The sequence below is a fragment of the Parasteatoda tepidariorum genome, chromosome 2 (genome assembly GCF_982258835.1).
Source record: "Parasteatoda tepidariorum strain Cologne lab strain chromosome 2, Ptep-v5.0, whole genome shotgun sequence".
NCBI classification, from domain to species: Eukaryota; Metazoa; Arthropoda; class Arachnida; order Araneae; family Theridiidae; genus Parasteatoda; species Parasteatoda tepidariorum.
In genome coordinates, this window is record NC_141756.1 from 66612773 (window position 1) to 66625913 (window position 13141).

The 13141-nt window shown below is 26.4% G+C and overlaps 1 protein-coding gene across 1 annotated transcript in view; it reads left to right on the forward strand.

Annotated features, from left to right (window-relative positions):
* LOC107457443 (neuronal acetylcholine receptor subunit alpha-10) overlaps positions 1-13141 on the forward strand; it is a 100320-nt gene that overhangs the window by 61638 nt on the left and 25541 nt on the right. The window contains exon 4 of the mRNA XM_043046698.3: positions 6336-6445. Coding sequence (XP_042902632.2) covers positions 6336-6445 — 110 coding nt within the window. The remainder of the gene's footprint in view (positions 1-6335; positions 6446-13141) is intronic.

Sequence of the window (13141 nt, forward strand, 5' to 3'; positions counted from 1 at the left end):
CAACAGATTTTTAAACTTTTTGTAACTTTAACATTTTAAGTCGGGATAAATTTCAAAGAAACTACAGTCCTGACGTTTTTGCGCTATTTGTTCAGTGCTTTCAAATGCCGGTTTATCAAAGTTCCTCTTTTGAATAGAAACTTTAAATCTTGTTAACAAATTCAAACTTTTTATTTTTTGAAATTTTGAATGCTATAGTGTTTGGTTCGATTTTCTCTAAACTGCAGAATTGTTTGAATTTCAATATCTGTATAGCTTTAAAAGTTCTCTAAAAGATTAACTACTTATAAATACTTTGCAAGAAAGGATTTCTCAAAATTGAGCAAAAACGGGATAAAATAGCTCCGAAACAAGTATGAAAATCCCAAGCACTCATTATTGAGTATAGTGACGCGGTTAAAATTGAAAAAGAAATTCCGTTTTCGTTTGTAAATAAATATGGTGGGAAAGTAGGAAACTGTTGATTACCAATCTGAAAACATTCCTATGAGAATGTAATATTCTTGAAGTTAAGTGCAGCAAACTTTAATCTAATTGCACTTTCTTTTCGAACATTTGTTCCTTATAAACTAAAAAAGTTTGAATTTTATTAAATTTATGATGATGGTTCCTTTTGTTATGATGTGTCATTGCTGATACTATTTATTTTGCTAAAAAATGAGTAGAGGCTGGAGTGTGACAGAATACCTCGATTGTGACGAAATTAGTTCTTTTTTATAAAGAACAGGCTCTGAATTATACGTTACTTATCAAGACGAAGAACCTACCGTATTGTTCTTAATTAGTTCATGGGTGTCGGTGTAGATAAGTTTGTTTTGTTATGTCAACTCTCTAATGTTCTTTTGTTTTTAAATTAGTCTTATTTGTTGGACATTACAGCTATAAAACTAATTGTTAATCATGCTTATTATACATTTATTAAAGATTTATACCATAACAAACAATAAGGATTTAGTCTAATAGTGACAGTTCCATTTTATTTCGCTAACCTCTGCTCTCGAAGTAAGACTGGGTACTCCCATGTCCTCCTTGATGTGTGTCCATGCTGGTCCCATGAAAGCTACAGTGCAGTAGAGGAAGATAACTGCATCACATGTAAAATAAATGCAGAATATTCTTAAATTGTAATGCAAAATAAAAATGCCTGCTACTTTTTCTCATAAATTCTTGCATTTCTAAATTTCCCATGGTGTTACTTTGAGTACTCAGTCTTACCTCACTAGTGGTGTAAGACCATATTATTTTCTTTTTTCGATAAAAAAAAATTATTCATTAAAAATAGTGCATCTAAGAATTTTCTGGAATGATATATTGTACGCAACTAAACAATGAATATCTTGATTAAATGTGACAGTTTCTAGAGCAAACAGTTCAGCTCTAATATTCCTAAGAATCTCAATACATGTTCTTATCCTACTTTTCTCTATACGCTGTTTTAATTTTGAGCATTCAATGTGCTTAATAATGAGTACATGGGGTTTCAAATTCGACTACATTTGTTTCGGAGCTTTATTACATATTTGTGCTGAATTTTGAGTAACTATTTTTTACAGGGTAAATTCTCAAAAAGTTTTTAACTGGTCAGATAGATTTTATATCTCCTGAATCTCTTTAAAAATGAATAGCTATTTTTTTTTCCTTTCTTTAAAAAAAATTTATATTTCAAAAGTTTTTCTTTCAAGTATAATATCGGTTGTTTTCTAAACATTAAATTGGTTATAAATTACAGATGTAAAACAAATTTTAAAAAAAATAAAGAAAAACTAACTCACTTTTCACTTAGTTGTTTCAATAACTTATTATTTAAATCAAATTCATCTGAAAGATAATCGAAAACACAAATTAATTAACCTTAAACTGAAATGTGAAATTTGATTTTGATTGATGAATAGCAAGTTAAAATAAATTATTAGAATAATGTTTTATTCGAAACTTTTTATCACGAATTGTTTCCTAAAATAATAAAATTATGTTTCAGTTAAAAAAAAATTTCAAATTTACTTCTCCCTTAATTAAAACTATTTCTAGCGGCTATTAAATGAAAAATACACAATTGAAGCACAGTTAAAAAGATTTAATATTCCTTAAGGTTAACCTTTTGACGCTCTAAAGATTTTTAGGACGCTATAATGGCAGTCAAAAATAAGCTTTGATATTTTTTTATTATAAAAAACAGTCTAATAGTTTCCGAAATAGCTGTTAAATTATCGGAACTAAATGTGTTCTAAAATATAAAATACAAATAAAGCAGTTTTGTAAAAAAAATTCATGCATATTTAAAAATTTATCAGTAATTTATTTTGCAAATTAAGGACACGATGTTTCTTATTATATTTCATAACCATAAATTATTAATATGCTAAATATAAATTTTTACCTTATTTCAACCGAAATTAATAAAAAAATAATGAAAACGTGTGAAAAATATGTTTTTTAAAAATTCTGCGTCAAAGAGTTAAGAAATCTTTTTTAAATTAAAGAAATTACACTTTAAATATTTAAAACTTTGATTAATTTAATTAAAATCTAATAATTCATGTGTTTACTTAATTACTAAATATTTAAAGAACTATAATTATGGATTAATTAATAATTATTTTACACATTACTTAGCTTCATGATTATGTAAAATACATTTTTCTTTTCTTTTAGAAATCAATTACTTTCCTAGACGAAGCTTCGGTTGGGTAATATGAATGCAACTTTACGCACTTAACTTTATAATAGCAACAGAAAGATTAAAAAAATACAGAGTTCAATCGAAAGAAAGTAAACAAATTGAAATAAAAGGAATACTTTTCTTCGACATCATGAAGCTTCGCTTTTATACTCCGTAATTTTCCGCATTTTACTTTATTATGAAATCAAAAGATTTGCGAAAATTAATTCAATATTTGCTTGAATAATGGATAAAGAATATGAAACAAAAGCAACTGGAAACATTACAATACATTTTTCTCCAAAAACAATCAAAATACTTTTCTCTTGTTTGCCATAAATCGATTATTTTCATTTTATGACTCGCTGCTACTTTAAGTAATTATAACCAAATTATAATTAGTAAAATTATTTATACCATTGAATTTAAATTAATGTATTTTTTTAATATTAAATAAAATCCTTTTTTCAGAAGTTTTAAATAATCAAAATCAAATTTTTATATTCGGTTATTAATCAATTAATTTTTCACATCTTCAATGTCGTTTCGGTTTTATTCTTGTGTAAATTTTCATTCTCTTCATAATAAAAACAGGTAAAATGCAAATACTTATTCGACATTTACTGAAAGGATAAATAAACAAACTAAAATAAAAGCACCAAAAATTGACCACAAAAAATATAAAAAAAGAATAATTGGTTTAATGAATTACTCAAGAGTTTCAGTGGCTCCTCTGAGTTGTACTTTTATTTAATGGTTCCTTGTTGCCTTAAGTAATTATCAATCACATTTTTTTCCTTATTAATTAGTAAACTAAAAAATTTTAATAAAATTAAATTATATTCACAATTTATTATTATTAAAAAATTCATTTTTCGAAAATTTTTGGTGAAGAAAATAAATTAATTTTTATTTTCTACTATAAATTGATTATTTTATACATCTTAAAAGAAAATACAGTTTTGCTGTAGTATAATTTTAAACTCTTATCTTCGTGATAAAAACAAGCAAAATTCAAATACTTATTCAAAGTTTAATTAGAAAATTAATTGAAGCGAAAGCAACAGAAATCAAACCACAAAAGATGTAAATAAGAAGAATTTTTTCAATAAATACTCTAAAGTCTTAGTCGCACCTTTGAGTCCCATTTTTTGTGACTCCTTACTTCTTGAAGTAACATCTAAAACTATTTTTTTCGAACTAAGTTAATAATTATTAATTTGATCAAATTACATGGGTAATTAATTATTATTAAAATAATACCATTTCAAAACTTTTAAATAAGGAACAAATTAATATTCTGTTTACTTCGTGATGAAAGCAACCAAAATGAAAAGATATATTCCGAGTTTACTTAGAAGATAAATAAATAAATTGAACTCTAAAAACAACATAAATTAAACCACAAAATTTATAAATAAGAATACATGTTTTAATGAATGCTCTGGAGTTTTAATTTTTCCTTTGGCTCATACTTTGATTTTATGACTCTTTGTTGATTGAAATAATCATCTGTGACTCTAATTAATTCCAAAATAATAACTCAATTATATTATTGAACAATTAAAGTAAAAAAAAATTACTTAAAACTCTTAAAAAAGCATTGTTTTTTCTAAATTTTTAATTTTTGAAAAAAAAAAATTTTTAATTATTAATTTTAAAAAAATGTGTTGATTTAAAATTTTAAATAAGGAAAAAAAATTCAATTTTTATTTTCAGCCTTAAAATAATTGTTTTTCTACACCTTCAGGAAGTTCCGATTTTGTTTTGTGTAGTTACTCTATTATCTTAGTGATAAAAACAAGCAAAATGCAAATTAATAAATTCAATGTTATCTTAGAAAATAAATAAGTAAATTAAGATAAAAACAACAGAAATCCAACCACAAAAGATATAAATAAGAATATATGTTTCAATGAATACTCAAGAGTTTTAATGGTTCTTTTAAGTCGCACTTTTATTTTATGAATCCTTGCTACCTGAAAAGTATTCATCTGTCTCACTAATTGTTTCCGAATTAATAAGTTAATAACTCGTAATTTAAGCAAATTGTATTATTAATTAATTAAAGTGAAAAAAATTACATTTTTTGAAAAAAAAAATTTTAACAATTTTAAATAAAGAAAAAAAAATCAATTTTTATTTCCAGCCACAAATAAATTTTTCTTTTACATCTTCAGGAAGCTTCGATTTTTTTCTAGTGTAATTTCACTCTCTTATCTTAGTGATAAAAACAAGCAAAACAAAACAAAGCAAAGCAAAATAACAAAATAAGCAAAACGCAAATATATATTCAAAGTCTACTTAGAAGATAAATAAACAAATTAAAATAAAATCAACAAAAATCAAACCACAGAAGATATAAATAAAGAATAATTGTTTCAATGGATACTCAAGAGTTTTAGTGGTTCCTCTGAGTCTTACTTCGTTTTATGGCTCGTTGATGCTTGAAGTGATCGTTTATCACCAACGCTTTCCAAAAGAGAGTCGTTTAGGTCCTTTATTCTACTATGGGAAACGATTGTGTAAATACTTACTAGTCATCCACTAAATCTTTTGTCGCTTTTTCCTTAAAGCGATTTCTTAGTTACATTTTTTAATTGGTCTCGGTAGGGGTTAAAATTTGATTCATAAAACTAGTTTAATGTTTAAGAAATGAAATTATAGACACTTGTAGATGTAAGGACTTCGTCAATTTTTTGTGGCATTTTGCTGTTTAAAGAATAACACTGCTCACTTCCTAGTAAAAAATTCAGAATCACTAGCTCTCATGGTACCGGTGCTTTTTACCGTAAATTACATTTTTACCGGAACATGTTACTGGTCAAAAAATCTGATATACCGTAAAATTTACAGAAGTACTTACCATAAAATCACTAAATCTCTTTAACTAAATAAATATCACTGTAAAAATTACTGTGTTGTATTTATACTGTAAAAATGGGTTTTATGGATGATGCATCCAAAGTGTCGATATTTTATACCGTAATTTGAACCAGAATTTTTTGCTACTTGGCCGATAGCTTTTCTTTCAATAAGAGTGCAATGCAAATTTTTAAATGCACATTAAACACACATTAGCGTACTTTTCATGCACATTTAATTGGCATCAAAAATTTATTTTCAAGAATTTTTTTCCGGATTTTAAAAGAATCATAAATGTTTTCTTTTATAACAAATAAACTTTCAGTTTTGCCAGTTCTTCTAACCATTCTATTTTTTATGGTAGTAATGATAATTATTTTACATCTGTATGTTCGCTTGCTTCAAAACCAATTAAAACATTTTCCTTTTTTACCTACAAAATAAAACAGTACCTTTCACACAGGTGTAACATAATGTAAAAATGTTAGTATTTTATTATTTTCAACCTATACTCAGTGTATCATACTGATTGTATACAAAAAAAACATTCAATGCTCTTTTTTTAAACAAAAAAAATTCCTTTAGAATTTGAATAGTAGCTTTTCTTATAAAAATCATCAATGAGAAAAACATTATAATATCTTATTGTTGCTGAAAAGACTGCAGCATTTTTACCTAAAACTGCTTAAAAGCTTTTAAAAAATGCACATAGAACAATATTTTTTATGCATTTATTTTTAGATACTCTGGACCAATAATATTTCACTTAAATAATTTCAGTTTAATCAACTTGGATTTACCTTTTCTATAGGAATGGATGGATGATTATTTAAGTTGGAACCCAGCTGAATACGGCAATCTGACCAAGATTCGCGTGCCTTGTGAAAAGATATGGCTTCCTGATATTGTTTTATATAACAAGTAATATTATTATTCTTATTATTAGTTTTAATATTAAAAAACATATATAATGTTAGTAAGAAAAATCCTGGAAAACCACTAAAAGTGTTATTATGTCTATTAAAATTTATTGCTTAATGTACGTTTTATTTAGGTGCCACCAACATTATATCCGTGGGAGAAATTAGCTTTCGAATTACGGCGTAAATGCCAAAAAAACAAGAAAAATGTTTTTAAAAAAAGGAAAAAAAACTCTACAATTTCAGTCAAAAAATATTCCCAAAAGTTAAAAAACCATTTTTTAATTTAAATAAACTGTTCTGTGAATGTTTTTAATTGGGCAATCATAAACACAATTTTAAGATTCAACTAACAACATTAAGATAACTGAACTTTCAAAAGCGTTCATTGCACTTTGAGCAAAACTATTAGATCCTTCAACCATACCGTTTGACAAATATTATAATTTTTCAAATGCTATGATGTGTTAAATTGAACCATGCTTCGGTTCAAATTGAACCACTGAATAGTGTAAAATTTAAGATGTGCAAAATGCAAAAAAGAAAAATAATAATAAAAAAAATTTAAAGAAAAGAAACTGCTCATTTCTGACAGAAAATATCTCCAATAGTCAAAAATCTACTTCTTTCAAATATCAATTAGCTGTTCAGTGTATGTTTTTAATACGACAATCGTAAATATAATTTCAGAATACAACTTAAGTGAGTAAAATCGTACTATCGAGTATATTAAACTAATTTTCACAAACGTTTGTTGCACGTTGAACTAAATTATCAGTACCCTGAATCATAACATTTGACAAAATGTGCTAAATTAAACCTCGACGGTTGAAGTTAAGTTACTGTATAATGGAATAAATTTTAAGATATGCGAAAATATCATTTAACATGTAACCATATTAAGTGTGAGGTAGTTTTAAATAATAAACAATGATTCAGGAACCTTCATACTTTTTAAATGTCTTACAATGTTTTAACTAATTATATCAAATAAAACCATAGCTCCAAAACCGGTTTGCAACATTTTGAGAAATTCGTTGCTAATAAAATTTGAATTATAATATCATATGAAAATCAACCATGGGTATGCGTTTTTCCTAATTTATTAGTTTGGCTAAAGAAAAACATCTAACAAAACATTTATGAAAAACTGCACGTCAAAAAGATGCATGTCCCTAATATTTGATATTGGGATAATATTTCACAGCAGCGTTTCTTTTCAGATGTCGTCATTATAATCCCATTATATAAATCTACGAACAACCATTGCATGATTTTATAGTCGAGCTACTTCCTGAAAGTTCGCTTTATGAATTACTATGTATCTCTGCATGTTGCTGAAAATAGAATGCAATAGAAAAAGCATCATAAACTACTTTGCCTTGGAAGATATTTTTTTCCTTTGAGGGAAAGTAAAAAATACTTTGGGATCTAAAGTTTTGGATTCTTCGAAAAAGATAGTTATGGATTTGAAGACTTTCCATCATTTTCTAAACAACATGGGCGATGTTTTAGTGATTTTTTAACTTTAAGATTTGAGCGATTTGTTTTATTTCAAAAATTGTTTCACTTGTTTCAATTTCATTAAGTAATGTCTCAAGTATGATATTTATCAAAGATGAAAAATCCTGCAACTAAATTCTGATGTTGATATTTCTGAGATAAGAAAAGGAAAAGAAGGGTAAGGTAAATTTAGAAAGTTGGATAACTAGAGTTTGATGCAAAGTAATTAAGCACAGCTCTCCTAATAATAATAAATAAATGGGATGATATATGGAAATAGTTCGTTTCTCGTGGAGATCTAGTTGCCTTCTCTATTTATTTCTTTTTTGTTTCTTTTATTTATTTATTTATTTTGCTTCAATTTGTAAAATACTAACGGGGGGTGGGCAAAATGATGGAAACAATTCCATGCTAACACAATTTTTGGTTTTTCTCAAAAAATACTTCCAGAATCATTTTATTAATTTGTAAGAGTTAAGTATATGTGATTTCGCATACTTATCAATGAAGTTTGATGCTTTTAGACTTTTTAGGGACCGACAATAAATTACAGACGGAATATAGTGTTCTTGTACACCCTATGCCAGAAAAAGTAACGATAAATTTATAACTTGCAGCAATTATTTCTGTTACTAAATGCAATAATTGCACACATTTTCATAAGCTTAGCTTAAGTATTTATGGAGATATAATAAAAAGTTTAATTTTTTTTCTTCTTAATTTTGTAGAGAATCGTATTTGGAAACTAATGAAAAAGTCCGATTTGAATTAAAATATAAACAAATTTAAGTAATTTTCTAAGTAGTTCTTGCATTTTAAAAGAAACTCAAAATCATAAGGGGCTTTCTGCAAACATTATTTTTTATCATGAGACAAAATTAAATTACAAATGTTAATGCCATACAATAAATGTTCATACACAGAAATACAATTGTATAAGAAAAGATAACATGCAGAAAGATACTTTTATGGGGATGATCCCAAACAATGCCATTCCAATTTTTAATAAATTTTATTTAATAGTACAAAGTTAAATTTATGCAAAATCCAACATCATTTTGCGTTTCTTTTAGAAAATACAAAAACTACTTAGAAAAGTGCATTAGACTTTTTAAATTTTTTAGATATTCAAATCGGACTTTTTCATGAATTGCCAAATACGATTTTTTTTCAAAATTAAGAAAAACATTTCAAACTTTACCAGCGCATGAAAGAACTACTTTAATTACCTATATCTAGCGCAATTTGTGATGAAATTTTCTAAATTTTAAAACAATAATTCTATAACTAATTTCAAATTAATTTTAAAATTTTGTTTAGTTTTATTGAATATTCTCAAAATTATAGCAAAAAAACGTAAGACAAAAAAGTTAGTTTCTAATAAAACTGTGAATATCTCCATAAGTATTTAAGTTAGGTTTACGAAATTTTGCTCAATTATGGCATGTAATAACCAAAAATATTGCTTCAAGTTACAAATTTATTGCTACATATTTTGGCATAGGTTGTTAAAAAAAACACTATTTTTCGATCGTAATTTATTGTTTATCCCTTAAAAGTGTAAAGGCCTTAAACTTCCTTGATAAATATGAGAAATCGCATGATCTGCACACTTCTGAAGCTATAAAATGCTTCCTTAAGTATTTCTTGAGAAATATTAAAAAATGTATTAGTGTAGAAGTGTTTCCGTATTCCATACCCATACTCTTTTAGTGAAACAATAGTAAAGAAAAAATATTTTTAAATATATTTACGCTATACGTTATTTCAGTACAAAAAATTCTTTTTTTTAAATAAAAAATCTTTAAGAAAATATTTATTTTTAAAGTAAGAGTCATGGAGCAGTATTTTGAGTAAATGGCCTTTTGAAACACATATATGGCTGAATTTGCTGTTGCCGCACTTAGTCAATTCTTTCAAGACCCGGTTGTTTATGGGCCTCTTGAAATAAATACTAAATACTTCAAGAAGGAAAAGGTACTGTGATAAAAAATTGAGTGACCAGCCCTTCTCAGCAAAAAGGGAAAATATATGCCTCAGAATTTACTCAGCAATGAAAACGCGTTGTCTTCTTTGGCAGCATCAAAATTTAAGCGACCCTGAATTGTAAGCTTGTCTTTCATGGACAACATTTCTTCGCATAAATGGCGCCCTGTCTTAAGAATGGAAAGTTTTAAAACCTAATAAAAAGCAATGACTGCTAATGTATTTTTTAAAAAAATAAATAAGAACACAAAGTGAAAAAAGATATTTGTAATACGAATCTGTGATACAAAAGTAACTAATAATAAAAATAAATACAATTTCATCTTCTAATAGTTTATATAAAAGTAATCATTTACATTTTGAAGAATGTCACCTTAATTATTAAAAAACATAGAAGATTTATCTTAAATGATAGATTATATCAATTATTTTCTTTTGATTATCGTTTCGTGCTTCTGTTGCTTCGTTCTTTCTGTTCTTTCTACGAGATGATTAAACACCACTACAGATATTTTTTCTTCCCTCATCCGTCAAAAAAATAATAAATAAATATGATTAAGGTATCCATTTTTTCTTCATTATCCCTAAAAAATGGGTGAATTTCTTGTTTGATTGTATTCTATTTAAAAATAATTGTCTTTGAGAAATTATAACTCAATTTGTGAAATAGTAGCTAAATTAATATTCTGAGTAAAATGCACGATTAAAGACTTTTAAATACTTATTTATAAAAAAAACTGAAACAAGATAAAAAGTAACAGTTCTTAAACTTTATTTAAAATCAAAGTTAAAAGAAATTTCTTATACATCACACATTTTAACTCTTACTGCATTACTTGGCTATGATATTATAAGCTATGAGCTTGGCTATGAGCTCTACAACTACCTTTTTACCTCTATGATTTTGAAACCGTTTACAACTAGCATGGGTATAACAATAAATCATACAATGAATACAAAACTATACAATTTTTAATCATTTGCAACTAACATGGTTTCAAAACCAGAACAATTTTTGCCTGAACATGGAAGCTAGGTTTTTTGTTAGTTAATGGACATTGGGCCCTGGAAAATCTTCATGTGTTGAAGGAAATAGCGGTAATATTGTGGCATAAACGCTGGAAATAGAACCCCAATTCTGTCAGTCATGAGATTGACTGATTAGCCCCCTCTGTTGTAATATGTACGCAATTGCCAGGAACTTAATGGCTTCATTAGGTGGGCTTAGTTTGCAGCGATAAAATTCTGATCGTTTAACCATAATGTGAAAAAGCAGTTAATAAACGGTTTTTCTCACAGTTAACAGTTTGAATACTGTCTTGTTTATGGTTATTTAACTGGTTTGTTTGAATATGGTAAAAATTTTTTCGAGAAGTTTCTAATAGTTTAGCTGTATGGAAATATCAAAAAACTCCGCAATTTTGTCGAAGTACTTTAGTAATGACTTTATTATTTATGTAAGATTAGCAATAAAATATGGTTTTATAATGTGTGACAAATTTTGAGATAAAATGTGATAAAATCCTGAAATTTTATCATGCTAAACTTTACTTTTTAGTTTGTATCCTATACTAAATGAGTAGTTTTCAAAACTATAAATTGCGAACTATAATTTTGAAAACCAGAATTTCCGGTAAACCGTTACCTTATGATTGGAAAAATTATCAAATCAAATGCTAAAATACCGTATATTTTGGTTTTATTAACCAAAATTATGTTGTTGTTCTTTTTTAACCTGAAGTGTTATTGTCATAGAGTGCGATAATTTTAGAAGAATTTTTTTCTCCGTGTAATTATCAATTAAAATACTTTCACGAAAACAAAGGAAAGATTAATTAGTGTTTAAATTATTAGTGTAGAACTAGTGTTTAAATTGAAGACATTTATTATTTTTTTTACATTTATAAAACCTAGCAAATATTTTCCCTTAAAATTAACTTATTTTAATATACATTGGCAGCTCTTTTTGATATAATGTTTCAATAAAATTCCATCATGAATTATTTTGTGATGTACTTTTTCGTATTTCTTTATTCAACAGAAAAATAAATTTCGATCTATCATTATTTCCTTTAAATGGAAATAAAAAGTAAGAAAAAGAAGTTAGCTTTCGAAGGAAATATATTTTTTCAATTTCTTTTCTGTAGAAAAATGATTCAAAAGTATTTTGCTTGAAAGACATAAAAGAAAAGCTGCGAAAAGTTTTTTGCAACTTTTTATTAACACCTACCTATTGTGAAGAACCTTTGAAAATCGATGATGTCTCAATACTTTTGAAAATTTGAAAAATTGTTCATCTTTAAGACGTCTTCGCATATTTTAAAATATGCAAGGGAAAATGATAGAAATATTTCTATTTTAGGAATTTTTAAGATAGCCTGAAAAAATTTAAAGTTTCATTTCTTTTTTCTGATTGTTGTAGATACTCTTCTTTCTTAACAATTTACTTCCCATTTTTAAAATATTTTGGATTTAAAATTTTAAATAATTATTATGTATGGAGTGTTAATAATTTCCAAAAATCATTTTCTATCTAGTTTCTTTTCAAACAAACTAAGTTTAATAAAACTACAATGCAATAATAATGAATTCAGGGAGCAACGTAATTAAGCTTTTCCAAGTGCCTTATCTCAACAGTCAAAAACACAATTTTTTAGCCTCTAGGCAGCAAGTTTTTGCCACTAGGCAGCAACTTTTGCTCGCCTCACCACCACGAAAGTTTCTTCATCTTCTCCAAACTTTTATGCCATTAAAATCAAGCCTATTAAAATTTAAGGCACTGGGTTCAGCCAACTTTTAATATAGCAAGTATAGAGGCTTCTTTTAATGTTAGAAAATCTCGAAACATTGGCATTACTCCCCTTTTTTCTTGTTTCAGCGTTGTGTGTTGAAGCGCTATCATGTTGAAGTTTCGACTTTTGTACTAGTGTAATTAAGAACGGAAAATTCTATGAAACAAAAACTAATTGGATAAGGTTTGAATCCCAACATAATAATTAATGTAGAGAAAGAGAGAAATTAAATGAAAATTAATTAGTACTCAATATAATTAATAATAAAAACGGTGAACTTTCAAAGAGTTATTAAACAAAACAAAACTAATTGCATATTATAGTACTCAATAAAATAAATATGGTAGAGATTGAAAGCTACAAAATTAATTGGATAGCGTTTAGTACTCAATAAAACAAATATGGTCTGTAAGGGC